The sequence below is a fragment of the Callithrix jacchus genome, chromosome 3 (genome assembly GCF_049354715.1).
Source record: "Callithrix jacchus isolate 240 chromosome 3, calJac240_pri, whole genome shotgun sequence".
Taxonomy (NCBI): Eukaryota; Metazoa; Chordata; class Mammalia; order Primates; family Cebidae; genus Callithrix; species Callithrix jacchus.
The window spans coordinates 110573690-110591464 of record NC_133504.1 but is presented as its reverse complement, the minus strand read 5'-3'; the positions used below and the strand labels follow the sequence as shown (position 1 = coordinate 110591464).

General features: G+C 39.0%; 1 protein-coding gene across 18 annotated transcripts in view; it reads left to right on the top strand.

Moving 5' to 3' along the window:
- The window catches only part of AFF1 (ALF transcription elongation factor 1), a 202480-nt gene that overhangs the window by 65258 nt on the left and 119447 nt on the right, over window positions 1–17775 (top strand). For 6 of the 18 annotated variants that reach the window (XM_017970440.5, XM_035293347.3, XM_078366880.1 and 3 more), the window contains exon 1: window positions 3334–3488. The exons of 8 other annotated variants lie outside the window; for them this stretch is intronic. Coding sequence is in view for 7 of the 10 variants with exons in the window: in XM_035293347.3 (XP_035149238.2) it covers window positions 3472–3488 (17 nt within the window). In the remaining 3 variants the exon portion in view is untranslated. Of the gene's footprint in view, window positions 1–1148; window positions 1360–3333; window positions 3489–5297; window positions 5916–17775 lie in introns of those variants that run through there. 4 more of the 18 variants (XM_017970437.4, XM_078366875.1, XM_078366874.1 and 1 more) reach the window with 2 other exon arrangements.

Here is a 17775-nt window from a genome sequence, read left to right as displayed (position 1 = left end):
AATGCGTATCCCTGGGACCTCACCCCACAAGGATTCTATTTCAGTAGTTCTGCAGCTAGGATCTGGAGTCTGTTTTTAACATATGCCCCAGGTGGTTTGACCACATTTTGCTAAAATTGATCTAGGTGCTAAGAGGTTACATGGAATAGCTATAATACATAACACCTTTAATTAAAAGAAGACTTGATGAGTGTGGAGAGGTGAGGGAGACATGGAAATATTAACAAACGATATGGAATAATTTTGTACCTCAATTACCGTGAAGCCCAAAGAGCTTTTGTATATGTATGTTTTATATATTATTTACTATATTAAAAATTAAAATTGAGGAACTTAAAATATTATTTTTAAAACCCATTACATATTGACCTAAATAAAATTTTTATAAAACCCATTTTCCAAACTTAAAAAAAATTATTAAGAATGGCATTATTTTACATTCATGTAAATCTCTATTGTCTAGCTTAATAGAAGGCAGCTAGAATCTCATACAGGTTAACCAAAATGCTTGGGACCAGAAGTGTTTTGGATTTCAGATCTTTTTAAAAAATATTTTTCATTATATATTCTTGTTCCAGTAAGCATTTCTTTTGAGCATCATGTCAGTACTCAAAAAGTTTTGGGTTTTTGGAGCATTTTGAATTTCAGATATACAGATTTGGGATGCCCAACCCAACCAGATTGAATCTGACTCTATTCAATCTGTTGCAACGTTGTTTTGGTTGAAGTCTATAAAGAAAATCCAACTTCACACAGAAACAGGATGAGTATTTTTAATACCTCTTTGATATGACACAAAAACTCTGTAATTGGTAGTTTCTTAAAGGTTAATTACATTGTGGAACCTAAAATGAGCTTTTTTAAAAACAAAACAAAACAAAACAAAAATGACCTCTGATACATTAAAATGAGTTGGTCTGGTTTGCACTTTTTTCAGTGGATCTTCCATCCATGCATGATTTTGGCTTTTGTTTGTTTTGAGAAGGAGTCTCTCAGTCTGTCACCCAGGCTGGAGTACAGTGGCACGATCTCGGCTTACTGCAACTTCCACCTCCCAAGTATCTGGGACCACCGATGTTTGCAACCACGCTCAGCTAATTTTTTGGTTTTTTTTTTTTTTTTTTTTTTTTTTTTTTTTTTTTTTGTAGAAATGGGGTCTCTCCACGTTGCCCAGGCTCTGGTATCGAACTAGTGAGCTTAAGTGATCTGCCTGCCTTGGCCTCCCAAAGTGCTGGGATTACAGGTGTGAGCCACTGCACCTGGCCTACCCATGCATGATTTTGCTATACCACTGGTCATTTGGAAACTAAGGCAGATCTTCTCAAATCACTTTAATCACCGCCACCCTGATCTCATCAGGTAAGTCTAAGTACTGGCAAAGCTGGCAAGCTTATGTGGTAGATGTAAAAAATCTTCCAAAATGCTTGAACGCTTACATTTCATCATTGGCAATAAATACTGTCAATTGTTTTCCTCAAAGAAACAGGCTTAACTTTGTTCATTTTTAATAAAATGTCTGCCAGATACCCAAGTAAGAATAACTACAATTTGTGAATTGTGCTTTCAAGTAAAAATGGTAGTCCATGAAAAAAACAGCTAGCTCAGCTTGCAACTCAATTACACAAGTGCTTTTCTTCTAGACAGCCATTGTACTTCAGTGTGCAGTGGACTGCTTCATGGGTACTTCCCATTTTGTCACAAAGAACATCAATAAGACCCATGCTCAAGGGTCAACATTTAATGAAAGTAATAATTCTGACTGCTTCATTAAAGACATAAAGGAAACTGGCTTTTTTTTTCTCTTTCACCTAGTAATATGTGGTAGTGAAGAATGCAGTGACTACTAGTTTCATTTGCTGTCACTGCTTTGAATAGTGCGAAGGCACCAGTAGTTTCCCCATAATTGCTTTTGCACCATCAGTGCAAATGTCAGCATGGTGAAAAGACAAATGATGTCTTTGTATTATTCTAAAAATAGTTCTGACCTCTGAGAAGGTCTTGGGGACTCCCAGGAGTCTAGCAAATACTTTGAGAACCCTTGATAGAGGTGCCTTGGGCCTCCCTCCCACACTCCCACCCTCCTAGCATTGTCCATTTAGTGCCAGGCATTAACGTGTTTGTATTCCATGACGATTTAGTAATACAATCTGGACCATCTCTTTATGAGACGGGCAATGTTGTCATGATTCTAGGTAGAAGAATGGGAGTCCACGGTGCAGGCAGTTATTCAGCATTCATCTGTCTTCAGCTCCTCCAGTGTGCTGGTCCATATGAGATGCTGAAGCACAACCTCCCTCCATCCTTGCTCATCCAAGTATGTTCCTGAGATACGACTTAAACGCCTTCCGTGGTCTGAGTAGGAAGTAATTTCGTTTGTGCTTCGTATAGGACTTACTATATTGCATGCTCAAGTTTTTTGTTTGCTTCTTATCAATTCCTTTATTGCTTACGACCAAAATGAGTTACTATTTTTTTCTGCAATCCGCCAGTAGTCCATAAAAGGCAGGGTGTTTTGTAAACATTTGTCTCTACGTACGGAAATCAAAACTGAAAGCAAAGTAACACTAAGTGTGCCGTTTCCTGAGCTCAAGCATTAGAAGGATCAAAAGTAGTGAACGTGGTTTACTGCCCGTCTTGTTCCAGCTCACTGCCGCCTCTTGGGGCCCATATTCAACAAATATTCAAATTGGAGCTGGAGTTCAGAGCGGCCGGGTACTGTGTGTTCCGGCGGTGGGAGTCTGTAGGTTGTCAGAACCTGGCACGAGAGCACTCGCGAGGAGCCCGCAGGCGGGGCTTGGCCGGGGACCCTTGGTGTTGGTCGGCGCCCGGGCCCTGCCTCCTGCCCCCTGCCCCCTGCCCCCTGCCCCCTGCCCCATGCCTCCTGCCTCCTCCCTCCTGCCTCCTGCCTCCTGCCTCCTGCTTGTCGCCTGCCGCCTGCCTCCGGTTCGGGCCGCCGAGCGCCCTGCCCATTTAAGGAGGCGGGCCGTACCACCGCAACTTTCTTGACAGGGGGTATCCCGGCGAACTCGGACAACTTGAAGGGAGCCAAGAGGCGATTTCTTTTCCCTTCTAACTGTGGCTTGCGTTGTGCCGCTGCTGGGCAGGCGCCGGGCGCCAGTGGTCTTCGAGCGTGGAGGCTTGTGGGCTTTCCCCGCTCGGAAAACGCGCGGGGGGCGCTCGCTCGCTCCTGATTCGGACGCGGCGCTCCCCGGCTCGACTGAAGTGCCGCTCGCCGCAGAGGCCCCAGTGCCCGGATGTCCATCAGGATTAGCGCGAGCCAATACGGGCCAAGCCCGGGGCTGCGCCGAGGACGCCCGGGGCTCGATAGCAGGTAGTCCCGTAACATCGGGGCGCCGCGCCGGGACGCGTCCCCGCCCGGCTCCGCCAAATGGTGAGCGGAGGCGCTGGCAGCAGGGCCCGCGGGGTGAAGGCGCTCACGGACGGAAGACCTTGGGCTCTATAAGCTGAATTATGGCAGCCCAGTCCAGGTAAGCCGGGTACCGGAGAAACTTTTTAAACGCGTTCGTGGAGAGGGGAGCTGAAGGTTGCGGGGGAGGGCAGGGTGCGGGGAAGGAGACGGGCAGGAAGCAGCTTTGTCATTGCCTTCTCGTCATTCCCGAGGCTGTGGCTCACGACTAAATGTCAGAGAAAAAGCAGTTTGGAGAACATGCTGGACAATTTCTGCACAGCGGAGAGAGGGTTGGAGTTAAAGTGAAGCTTAAAGTTGGATATTTACCTTCTTCCCCCAGAAATGTTATTTTCCGGGACATTAAGTTGATTTCACTTGTCCGCCGTTGCCCAAATTTCCATTTAGGTTCTTTGTGCGCCCACCCCTCGGTTCTCTGGATTTCTTGCTGGTGTCTCTAGGGGAAGTTCGGAAATACGATGAATGTAAAATATAGTTCTCCTTGGAGAGGGTTGGTAAGGATTTGCCTGGTGAGTGAAAATTTTACTGCCAGAATGTACGATTCCACATAAAACTGCCCCGCTTACATGAATCTGCTGAGTAGGCAAAGACCGGGAACGCGCCGGGGTGGTGAAGGGGAGAGAGGATAATGAACTGCAATTGCTGTCAGAGGAGCGCTATTGTAAGAACCTCAAGCCCTTACTTTCCCCGGTTTGTTACTTGTTTTGTAATGAGCGTTAAAGAAGAGTGATGACAAGGCATTAGTGATTATGATGAGATCCAAACTGTTCTGTGCAATTTTATTTTAGTTGGGACAGCAGTTGGTGCTAAGGGAGACTTAGGAGTTACATATACATTCTCTTTCAACTGTTTTACTACAAAGCAGTTTGGTCTCACATATTTAAAATAAGGAGGGCTCTTCAAGCAGATATTTGATGTAGGACAGTGATTTGGGGAGGTCTCGGAAGGCTTAACAAATTTCATGTCTGAAGACTCAGATCATGGAGAGAAATGGATGTTAAATGTTCACGTTTGTGCTAGATAAAACTGAGTATTTTTTTTTCCTACGAAATAGAACTTTCTAGGAAGGAAAGAAAAGAGCTTTTCTATATAGATTACCTCCTATTTGCCACTTGCTTTTTGTATTCATCCTCTCAACCCAGTGGTTTATCCTCTGTCTCCATTTTATTGGTAGTTTTAAGAAAGTAGTTCTTAATCTGGGGCCAAGTAGTAGGAGAACTTGGTTGAGAAACACAAGTTGCGTCTCTATTTTTGTTAATCTTTAGCTGAAATTTAGTTTTTTTAAGTAGAAATATAGATAAAACTATAGTACCAGTCCGTGTGCTGTTACCACAAATAGAAACTATGTCTTTTCATAATCTTATTACAAGTATTGCAGATATCGTCAGATAATTTTTATGTTTTCCATACAGGAAATTAAGGAGCTGCTTTATCTTGCTTAGTTCCGTAGTAAAAACAGTACTATACCATTAATTTGTCTTTTAAATGTTGTAATAGATGTTTATATAATCTGTTCCCTTTCTATTCTTACGTATTTTATTTACTGTATTTAAAAACATTATTCTGATAGCGCTGTTATTCATCAGACTGCTACAGGGTCCATGGCACAAAATCTTAGATTAAGATACCTTGGTCTGTGAAGTTAGCGAATGCTATGTGACAGAGCTCAGTAATATAGCAGGGATTTGATACAGGTGTGAGAGATTCAGTGCCAGGGCTCTTAAGCTAATGATAAAAATAAAATGAGACACAAGCTAAATTGGACACTGCTGTGTGCCAGGCACAGCGTTAAGCAGCTTTAATTGGATTAGCTCTTTAACTCTTTTCAGGCACCTAAATAGGTAAGTACTTTTATTATCCACATTTGGTAGTTAAGGAAACTGAGGACCAGCCTGGCTGTTTCTTGCCTGAGGTCACAAAGGTGGAGCAACGCCTGACTCCAGATCTGCTTTGCACATTTCCTCCCTTACGTGCTTCCTGTTTAATGCTGAGATGAAATGTTAAAGGGAGCTTCCAAGCCTTCGTATAACAGTACAAAGAATGATTCCTGATAAAATGGCTTGTTTGCAATATGTAATAATCTTGAGTTACCAGCATGGTGGTTCAGCTTGCCGGCAATTAAAATAGGATTGTGCTTATTTCTGATCATTCACCTGGCCTTCCGACGTGCCCTGGAACAAGGAACAAAGCCACAAGACTGTTAGGTCGTTTTCTTAGTCTGTGTGTTGGGAATATATCTCATATGTTGTAAATGTCCATTTTCTTTGGTTACACCTGGAATGTGGTCCAAGCTCATTCAGATTTTGTGCTCTGTGGGAGAGAAGGTAATCTTTGAGCTCTAAAGAGAATATATGGAGAAGATTCAAGGTATTTTTGAATTTCAGAGAAACGAAATTGGGCTACATAGCCCTGAGTAGTGCTAAGAGAAACCAAAACATCACCTGTGATGTAAAATCTCAGGTAGTGAAATCTTGACCATGTGCTACAGGTTAGTGTTTGTTTGCTCTTGAGACAATTAATTTAGACTGACAGACTCATTGTACTTATAGATTCATAGCTTGGTATTTAACCATACTAGTTTCATTGTGTATTATTTAGCTTGATCTATCTTTCCTTCCTTCCTTCCTTCCTTCCTTCCTTCCTTCCTTCCTTCCTTCCTTCCTTCCTTCCTTCTTTCTCTTTCTTTCTTGTAGCAGAAGTAGATGAGAACTTATATGAAACTGAATTTCGTAGCAGTGATAGTGAATACAGGAGCCAACACATGTCATTTTTCTGCCATTATTTGGCATTGCTCTAAGGTAATGTCATTCCTGATTTGATATTGATGAGTGACATATGACTAATTTTTTATGCGAATGAATTGGGCAGTATATTCCTGTCTCTGTTTCACTCCATAAGGCAAGATACTGTCTCACACATTTTAGTCTCTCCTACATAAGATAGAAGTACTTTGAATTGAGAGATTACCTAAGTATTTCTTGGCTTGTGAACTTTTATAAATTAAAGCCATATATTCCTCTACCTCATATTAAAACCTAATAGGAGGAAATTTGTTTTGTGGTTGATTTCTTAAAGTTGGAAGACATTTCTTGACTAAAATGTGAATTGCCTAGCTTTTAAAATTTAGATATTTTGGGGGCTGTATTTTGAAAACAATGAGTATTTGGTTTATTGTGTTCCCAGAGTTGCGGAGAAAGGTAGTCACTGAGAAGTGCCATGTCAGTTAAAGCAGATCATATGCAGTGTCTGGGCTCTGAGATAAGTGTGTGCTTTCTTTGGAACCTGTAAACGTAAAGGACACATTGAACATACTTCCTTGTGGAAATTGCAACAAACTTGCTTTCTTTAATATGAAATAGTTACAGAATATGGCTTTAGTTTCTGGACTCTAATGGAAAGTGCATCCAGACTATTTTATAGAAGTATAAAAACTAGCAACAAGTAAACCTAACAGTTGATACACTTTTTTTTCTGCAGGGATTAAAGGTGCTTTATACTGAGGAGTGATGTTGATGGATGCAGTAAAAAGGAGGGCTTTGTCTGTTTCCCCTTCTCTGCTAACCCTCTTATTTGAAGCAAATCCCTGAATTCCAGAAAGGAAAATATACATACCTTCAACTACCATCAGGGATTAGCCAGTTTAAAAAAAAATCACCTGATGCTACCTTGAGAACTCCTGGCCCTTCTCTACCCTGGTGCAGGGCTGTATGGGTGGGAATTGGGGAGTTGTATTTGGTGTCTGAGCATGGAGCTTCGCAAAAGAAGGGATTTATAGACAGACTGCAGAAGGAGGGTAGGTTCAGTAAACTCTCAGTTTTTAACTTTTGAATTTGACTAAAATTAGTGTTAATGAAGCTTTGAAAAATCATTAAGAAGCAAAGTCAGATTGTTCCTGAGATTAATATGAAGCTGGTTTTTGGTGGATCTCTTTGACGCTGGGGAGGGAAACTTTTCCGTTGCGGAAAGCAATGCTCTTAAACTGGTATATAACCAGTTTTGCCCCGCCCTGTGCCCCTGCCTCTGGTTTTTGAGCTATGATTACCTTGAAGAAAATTCGTGAATGCAAAGCAGCTCTGATAAAAAAATGAGCCAATATCAAAGAGAATACTGTGGTTTTGGAAAGTATAGTTCAAAGAGGAGATTTGGGGAGGGAAATAATTTATGTAGTATTTAGATCCAGTGAATATTCTCATTTTTTCCCCTTGTGACACTATTGTAAACAGTGTCCTTGACAGAAGAGAAACACAAACAGGTCTCTTAAGTGGTTTCTTTCTAGTTCATCCTGAGAGCCCAGTTGAGCTTCCTGACTCACAGTCTAGAGCTGCTTCCATGATAAAGACTGAAGGAGCAGTGAGTCATTTTTTAAAGTCAGCTGATTTATGGGCACGTTGTTGTTTGGCAAAATTAATGCAAGTGATCTCTTGAGATTTTGCTGGATTCTCTACCATGCCATGAAAAGATATTCCGTAGCTGGATTTACACCTTGAAAATGGGGTTTTTACAAGTGCTGCATTTAAAATGTTTAAATTTTAAATATTTAAGAATAAAAATATGGATGAGAGCGAAATCTTTGTCATCTTGATTCTGTCACTCATTTGTTGTGAGCCTCTAAATCTATGTATTACATAATAGCTGTAAAATAAGAGGAATTATAAAGTTGATTTGCTTCACTATTGCTTTGAGATAGATATAAACTTAGTTTTCTGTTAGCAAACTTCTCCATTTCATTTTTTGTGTGTGTATGTGTGTGTATATGTGTATATATTTTAGTAGAGGCGGGGTTTCACAATGTTGGCCAGGATGGTCTTGAACTCCTGATCTCAGGTTTCTTTTCCAAGATAGGCAAATAAACTTATTCTAATTCTGTATGTGAGATATAGTGGAAATACAGTATGCACTTCTAGGACAAAGTTTGTTAGACACTTTTCTTGGCTCAGAAATAGAAGCATATAGTGAGGCTGAGTATATCTTTGTTGTGGTTCAGTTACATTTTATTGTAGAGGGTGAATACATAACTTTTACAGGTTAAATGATTACCAGTTGTTTTTATTTAAATGTAAAATTGGGGGAGCTGAAGTAGTATTTTCCCTCTCCCTCAGATGGCTCTCTATTGTGACTATAACATGTTCATTTGCTGAAAATAACACAGCAGGTAGAATGCGCAATGTCTTGCTCAAGCACAAATGTGTCAGATGAACTTTAGATTTATACTTCAGGAGAAAATAAGATGTAAAACTTTTGGTGCTAATGCCCCAGAAAACTAAAAGTAAAGATTAACTTTAAAACCATGCAAATGCTGACTGTCTGTGTCTTGGCAGTGATCGGTGTTGAGAATCCCTCCCTTGTGCAAACTTTTTTCTTTTCTTATCTGTCCACAGTGAGTTAAAGCTTAACCTGATGGCCACAGAGCCAACAGATCTGGCATCTTGAAAGTCTTGTTCTCTGCTGAACGTCTGTTTTCTTGTGTTAGTTTATTGGCTTTGTTTTTAATTTAACCAGATTGACCTGCTATCAAGTTCTTAAGGCTATTGCTGGGAGCATTAATTTGGTGACAGATTTAATATACTAAGACAAAATCCCAGGGATAACATCTTGTCTGAAGGAACTCAAGCAGACAAAGGGGAAAATATTTTTATTGACACTTAGATTGTCTCTATTTTGGTATGTTTTCAAAGGGCACGCACTGTTTGACTGCATTCTAAAAAGTACCAAGAATTGTTTTTCCTCCATGGTGGCTTATATGGGTGAGGGCTTGGACACCTGTAGGCCACATGATCCTTTGTTTTGGTGGGTTGGGGAAGAGTTAAGACCGTAATGAAGATTTTTTTTTTTTGGTATTGCTTACTGCTGGATTGGCAACTAAATAAAAGTAAAAGGCTGTTTTAGGGGTAATATGGTCATGTGAGGTTCAGGGTTTTCAAACTTCATTAGACACAAAAATCACTGTGGGTGTTTGTTAGCATGCAGATTCTGCTCCTGCTTCCCCTCTCCCGGAGATTCTGAGTGGACAAGTTCTGGGTAAAGCACTGCTGTCTGTAAGGCCACGGGCGCAGGTACCACACTCTGTGAAATGGTGTGTGTGTGTGTGTATGAGTGAGAGATCATATAAACCATGTTGTACAATGTCATTAAATTTTGATTTAATATGTGCTTATAAATTTCCCTCCTATTGAAACAGACTGGAGGTTGGTAGAGAAGGTAGGTATTTACCTCCATAGATTTATCCTTATATTACAAATTATTGGTTGAAATAGCCAGATGCATCTGTGTTCTAAAAAAAAAAAAAAAAGATACCAAGAATCAATGCCCAGTGATTGGTCATGCAGCACCTTCCCAAGAATTGTTTCTTCTCAAGGACCAGGATTTTTAATTCACTCTTTTCTGTGCCTTGTGGGCTCCCTCCCCAGTTAGTTACTGCTAAAGATCTTTCTCTCCTACCACACACACCCCAATTTATCAGGTGGCAGTTGTTTTTGTTCCCAGGGAAAAGTTAAAATGGCGTGAATTGGTCAGTTGTGTTCAAACTTTGTGAAACTGAAAGTTTGGTTTTTTAATAAAAGCTTTGCCTAGGTGTACTGTTGAACAAATGTTTGACAAGACATTTTAAGTGGAACTCCTACTGGGAAGTAAATGTTAAAATTATAGTAGATGTCACTTCCTGTAACAAAATTCAGGAAACAGTCTTTGGTATGTGGGTGTTGTAACTTTTCAGTTCTTGGAACTTTCCTTCAGGAAACTGTCCTGTCAGAAGCAAAGCAGTCAATAAAATATGAAGCACAACTCAAACTGTGTTAGGCAGTGTAATTAAATTTTGATTTGGTGCATATGTTTTTGTGGTCAAGACAGACCCGAGATTATCAGGTGACTTTCATCCCGGATAATGTGTAGAGTCTGGATAACTTGTTAAATTGCCTCTCCCCCACTTCTCCCATTCTGGTCGCTTTAAAAATACAGGTGTATCTGATTTACTCTGGAGTTGAATTTATGGAAAGTGGTATAAAATTAATTAGTTCTCATTTCTTTGTACAAAACTATGAAGGCTGTTTCCTTCCCAGCTTTGCAGAAATTTTGTCTCTCAGTTGACAAACTGTCTACCTTAGACAGTTCTAAGATGGCCTACCTAGTAAGTTGGTAGCTTTGAGTTTTGTTTGAGTCCACTATATTATGGTTTAAGAAAATTTTTCCTTAAAGGAAAACAGAATGTGTCATTGAGTTAATATGCTGGGTTTTAGTTGTTTTTCATTTGCTGAAAGGATATTCATTGGTACAAAGTAAGCTAATTCTCTGTCCTTTTATATTTTTTTCAGGTAATTTTGACCTAGCAATTACAGCTATAGGAATTATGTTTTCCTGTTACTCTTTATTTATAGTCTGTGTCTCCTTCTCCCCTTCAGCATCCTTTTAGAGGTAGACAATGCTAACTTTCCATTTTAAAAAGTTGTGTAAAAATAAACTTTGTACCACAGGGGGAAAATTAGGCAGTAACATTTACTGGCATTAGCATAGTAATAGGATAAAATGAAACCTAGTGTATTACATTAATACATAATTGAGGTTTTGCTACCTAAAAATATTGGAAAGAATTAATGTTATTCAGATTAGTATTGTCTGCTTGCGACTTGGTTTTAGTAAAAATTCAAAGTACCAGTGGAACTTAGTTTTTGTTTTTAAATGGGAGCTATGCCCAGAAGACAAAAAGCCCTAGATTGGCAGTTATAAAAGATTGAATTTAATAATTCTGTCACTGCCGTTGGTGTGAGCTTTTTATTTGTTCTTACCCTTATGACAGGGAGGGGCCTTCTCTTACAAACACCTTCATTTCTTTCTTATTTTAGCAGTCATGTTTCTTTAAGGATAAAGTAAAAATCATTAGGTTTACTTAATTCTGAGTTTCAGTTTGTAGGCTTTACAGAAATTCTTGACAGTTTGTGATAAGCATAGTATAAAACTTGATTTCTTTGTGAGATCACTCATATTCTGTGTAAGTATTGGTATCATCCATGATCTTAGAGTATTTTAAAGAATGAAGTAGCTGCTTCATTCCTACTTGGTCTTTTGGTAACTTTGTGTAAATGACCTTTTGTGAGGAAAGAGGGAGGAGGGGAATAGTTAGATTGAATGGAAGTAGGTTCCTTGTCACCCAGATCTTTTATCTCTTTTGTTATATCTCATTTTATGAGTATTTATTCTGATCCCAAGTTTTTAAAAAAGTGATTTTATTGAAGTATATTTTACATGTAAAATTCACTCTTGTCAAGTGACAACTCAGTGATGTTTAGTTACTTTACTGAATGGAGCTACCTGTTTTAGAACATTTTGTCCCATACCTGGTAAGATTCCCCCTCCTGCCCATTTACAGTTAATCCCTGTCCCCAGCCCCATCACCATTAATCTACTTTCTGTCTCTGTAAGTATGCGTTTACTGGGCATTTTACATAGTGGAATCATAAATGGAGTATGATAGCTTCTTGCATCTCACTCTTTTCACTTGCATGTACATATATATTTTAAATTTACCTGCCTCAGCACATTCTGGCCATGCTTCAATAATTTTTTGAGGTTCCTCTGTGGTGTACCATGTATCAGTAGTTCTATCCTTTTATTGCTGAATAGTATTCTGTGAATAGATGTGATGGACAGGTTAAATTAAAAATTAATTTAAAAATTATTAATAATGTTGCTATGAACATTTACATGCAACACTTTGTGCAGACATCTTTTTTTTTTTTTTGGTAGCTAAAGGTGGAATTTCTGGGTCCTATGATAGTTTTTGTTTGACTTTTTGAGATAATGCCAAACTTTTTCAAACTATATGCCCAGCTGATCTTTGAACTGATCTAATTTAGTCAGCTTCTTGCAAGTTGTTTACTATCTTCATGGTTATTTGGGCCATGAAAGTAGCAGTTCTGAGGTCTGATCAATTTCACATTTGATTATTAGAAAATTATATATTGTTTTCAGTTTATAAGTGATCTTAAAACAGCTCATTTTCCCCCCTGTAGATGAGGGAATGTTTAAAGAAAGCCATATTAAGTTTAAAATACCAATGCATGCTGATTATTGTCAAAATAATAAAACTCCAACTCCACAACGCATAAACCCCTCAAATAGCAGAATTTAAATATATTATTTGTTAACTGGAAATCTTTTATTTTATAATTGCAAAATGACCCCAGAAATTGTTATTTCAATGTGTGTTTTAAATAAAAGCATTCAGGCAAAAATGAGCTGTTCTCATTCACTAGAGCCTCACATGCAAAGATAAGTTATCTAAGTGAAGCGTCTGGAAATTATCTTTTAGACTTGGGTCCTGCCTGGGGAAGGTGGTGACTGTGTCCCCTCACTCTGGTGTGCTCTGACTTCAGGAAAAGATCTGTTGCACAAACAAAAATGTTTCATGAAACGGTCTGAAAGTATCTTTAGGGGCATGTGTGATGGTAGTGAATATGAATCATCTTTTTAGTACTCAGCCTTGTGTTAAAAAAAAAAAGCTGTGAGGGTCTGGTTAGAAGATGTCTTCATTTCTGCCTATATGAGGCTTTCAAGTGTTCTTTCAATTTAAAGAGCCTCAGTGCATTGTGGCAACTTACTGAAATCCGCTGCTCTGCATTTTAATTTACCAGTTTAAGAATTATATCAGTCTCAACAGCTTTATGAATGTAGCCCATTCACATGCATTAAGTGTTTTTCATATTATCCATAAATGTATTTAGTACTTCATTGTTCACTAAGAACTAGCCGCTGGCTATGGTGTGTGCTGGGCTTTGAGTTGGTTCAGATAAATACACTATCTCCCTCTCTACAAGGAGCTCATAGTTTGGTGGGTGAGGCAGAAATAAGCAAACAAACTGACAAATAAAACAAGTGCAAACTGTGGCAAACACAATGGCAAAAAACAAATGGGATACCGTGACAGGGAATAATAGGGGGTGGGAAATTGGTCTTGGTTTGGGCCTGGAGAACCTCTGAGGAGGGTTTCCTGAGGCAGAGAAAGAGCAAGCCATGACACATTGGAGAAATGTAATTCTTCCTCTGGAATGCACATGGAAGTAAGTGGTGATGGTGGTGAGAGGATGACTTTTTTTTTTTGAGACAGAATTTTGCTGTGTTACCAACGCTGGAGTACAGTGGTGCGATTGTGGCTCACTGTAGCTTCCAAGGATGGCATTTTTAAACAGGGTTAAAAATGATAGGAAGTGGCAGGGCATGGTGGCTCACTCCTGTAATCCAAGCACTTTGGTGGCCAAGGCAGGCAAGTCACCTGAGGTCGGGAGTTCAAGACCAGCGTGAACTTTTTTTTTTAAAAAACCCTGTCTTTAAAAAAAAGAAAAAAAAAAATGATAGTAAGTGATTATCATGTGGCAATTTCTTGACGTAAAAATTTGATTGTTTTAGTTGTTTGCAGTTCTACCAAACCTTAGCCCTGTTTTAAATTTATTTTAATAAAGGCAAAGGTGAGTACCATAACAACTTAGCTATGAACTTTAAAATAGAGACTATCGTTTCTTAAACTTAGGCTTAATTGGCACATAAATATAAACACATTAAACAAATATTTAAAGGAAATTTGGGAGGACATTTTTCTTGGTTTGGGAGCCATCAAATAAGGGATGTGGAAGAATTTAGAAAGGTCCCCAGCTCAGTGAGGTACAGTTCTAAGGAAGTAAAGATTTAGACAGTAAAGAGGGCATTCCACCTGACTATTGAATATAAAGGTTAATTTACAAAACAACTTTTTATATGTGTGAAGGACTGTTATGGGAAGTGGGGTGAAAGATGGCCTCTATTTCTGCCAAAAACCCATCTCTGAAGAGATAAATAGCAAAGCCCAGGAGGGAAAACACAGAAGAAGTGGTGTTCTTTTTATGTATTTAGCAATAGGAAATAATCTTCTGCCTTGGATATTTTTGGAAGTAGCAGATGGTTTACATACCTGTGATATTATGATTTTATATTGGTTTTAGTTGGTTTAAGTACTTGTGATATTATAATACATCGGTTTTCGTCCATGGTTCTCGGTCTATTACTCCCACCGTCCTTGTTAGTCTTTTACTATAATGGTGGGGCACTTTAGGCCTCAGGAAACAGAATCTCTCTGTGACCTTCTCTTATCTTCCTTTCACTCGCCCAAGGCAGGACTCTAATCTGATTTTGAGTCTAAAGACTTTTATTCCAGGGAGGCCCTGCCTCATACTCTGGAGGAAGGAATGCTGCACAGAGAGGCCAAGAAAAATCTGAACTGACAGGCCTTGCTTGATTTAGATCATACCCTTTTTGTCCAATCACATTTCTACATAGTTGTCAATCTTGGCTATCCTATGAAGGAAGTCTCCATAAAAGGCCCGAGAGGACTGGGTCTCCAGAGAACTTCTGGATAGCTGAGCATGTGGAAGTTCTGGAAGAGTGGTGTGCCCAGGGAGGGCATGGAAGTGCCAGGCCTCTTCCCCCATGTCTCATCCTGTGCATCTCTTCATCTGTATGCTTTGTAATGTCCTTTACAATAAACCGGTAAATGTAAATGTAAGTAGCTGTTTTCTTGAGTTCTGTGAGCAGCTCCAGCAAATTAAGTGAACCCAAAGAGGGATCGTGGGAACCCCAACTTGAAGCCAGTTTGTCAGAAGTTCTGGAGGTCCAGACCTGTGACTGGTGTCTGAAGGGTGGGGGTAGTCTTGGAGATTGAGCCCTCCACCTGTGGGATCTGACTCCCTCTCCAGGTAGTGGTGTAAATAGTGGGAAAATCTCCCCCTCCCACATTTGATCTCAGAAGTCTTCTGTGTTGATGATTGTTGTGGTGTGAGAGCAGAGGAAAAACAGAATTTTTTGAAAACAGCACCTTTTTCTCAAGGGATTCTGTGGCTTCTTGAAAAGATGTGATCACAACAAACCACTGTAGGAACTGAAAGTGTTTGTCCTTTGTGCATCACAGCTCTATTTGATTACATAAAGTTGCTTCAGAGATCCTGCATTCATTATCATCTCATCTCTGTTGTACTTCTGTTTACAGTTATTTTCAAATGAATGTATTGAGTTGTAGTATTTGTGGCATAATTTTTTTTTGTTTTAAATATGGAACGCCTCATGAATTTGCATGTTTTTATGAATGTTTCGTGACTATGTGACAAGGTATTTGCCTTATTTTTAGAGTCCAGAGGCAAATGTGGGTTTGTATCTTACATTATTTCTGTATTCTTATTTTTGTCTGTTTGATCTGCCATGGTCTGAGGGATGAATAAAAGTCTCATATGAGTACACTACTATAGTTTCTTGCTTTGCAAATGTTGATGCCATGTTTTTGATGCATAGATACTCATAATTGTTAATGTCTTTTTAAATTGTCCCCTTTGGCAGTGTTAGTTTTTAATGTATTCTTCCAGAAGGTTTCTTTGAATATAGGTGATATTTCTTAAAAAGGTGTGTATCTTTCAATATTTTATCCATTTGGATTTTACTTTGGTTTAAGGAGTGAAGAAAGGTTTCAGAACCCTTCCCCTCTTCCCCAAGACTCACCATTCTGTTCTCTATACTTAAGCACTACCATCAAACCTACAGTACCTTTGTATGCATTTTAATATATGATTGGGCTGATTGCCCTTCTTTCCCCTTCAGAAGTGCATGCTCAGAATTTTTGAGGCTGTTTTCTCATGTAAGTTTTCCAGATGAATTTGAGAGTTATTGGGGCCTTCTAATAGGATGACTTCTTAACAAACTTGTAAAACCCCATCCTGTTTTTCAGAAGTATTAAAGTTTTAAATGGATTACTGTGTTCTTTGTAGATTTTCATGAAATGGAAAAGGCTAAATTAGCATGCCAGGGACTCCTGAGTCACTCACCAAACAACACTCATTTGTTATGGAGACATTAGGGAAATCCTGTTCTCCTCAGTTTATCCAGAAGTAAAAGTGTACATTCTCTCTTGTCATAAATGAATGTATTATTAATGTAAATCTGTAAGAGTGGAATTGTATTTTTATAGGTGATATACATCTGACTTTAGGCAGAAGTGTTTCACAGTATCATTGCTTCTGTGAATAGTATTGCACTTTCTGGCAGACTTGATTGGGATACTATCCATAAAAGCAATGGAAATAATAGATGTAATTTAGGCTCTTTAAAATCCTAAAAGATGTGGAAATAGTAGATGTAATTTAGGCTCTTTAAAATCTTTTTTTTTTTTTTTTTTGTAGTTCAGTAAAGAAAAGTAATTATAAGTTAATTGTAATTAAAAGAGAAATGTCTTCCTGAATCTAAGCAATTTGTCTCAACATTTTATTTTTCGTTCCCATTCAGCTTTGTACTTACATGTTCAATATTTTCACATAGTTGGCTCATTGTTTTTATGTGTTTGATAAGTAATTGAGTCAACACAGGGAAAAAGGGGTTGGAATTACTTTAGACTGTTAAGATTTTTGAGATTGTCATTTTGAAGAGGAACAGATAATTCTTTCAGATCTTTATGCTTAGAAGTGCTATGCTAGGCCTGGCCTGGTGGATCACGCCTGTAATCTCAACACTTTGGGAGGCCAAGGTGGGCGGATCACCTGAGGTTAGGAGTTCGAGACCAGCCTGGCCAACATGGTTAAACCCCATCTCTACTGAAAATACAAAAAAATTAGCCAGGTGTGGTGGGAGGTGCCTGTAATCCCAGCTACTTGGGAGACTGAGGCAGGAGAATGGCTTGAACCAGGGAGGTGGAGATTTCGTTGAGCCGAGATTGTGCCACTATACTCTGGCCTGGGCATGACAGAGGGAGACTCCATCTCAAAAAAAAAAAAAAAAAAAAAAAAAAAAAAAAAAAAGTCTTCCTGAATGCTAAAAACACTTTTAAAAGGCAAAAATAGCCCAGTTAACACTGACAAAAGTAAGGTATTATCTTATACATTGTGCTAGGAGCCAAGGTAGTTTACAGAGATATTAACAGACTGGCACTTAGGCTTAGTAGATGTTCCAGTCTGTTCATGACGCTGGTGATGGAAAGTATTACTGAACACGATACTTAAAAGCTTCACTCATTAATATTTATTTGTAAGACTGTAGTAGTTGAAGAACTAGCATAGCCCACAAAATCCAAATAAATCGAGGACCCCTCTAGGATGTTTTCTTCCCATGCATGCGGATACATATACATGAAGGTTAGCAAAGAACCCAAGCATTGTCTCAATAAGTTATGTTAGAATCATATATCCAGTTCAAAATCTTTATGTATTTAATTATTATTTATTTATTTGATAGAGATGGAGTCCCTCTTTTGCCTAGGCTGGAATGTAGTGGCATGATCATAGCTTATTGCAACTTCAGACTCCTGGACTCAAGCAATCCTCTTGCCTCACCCTCCTGAGTAGCTGGGACTT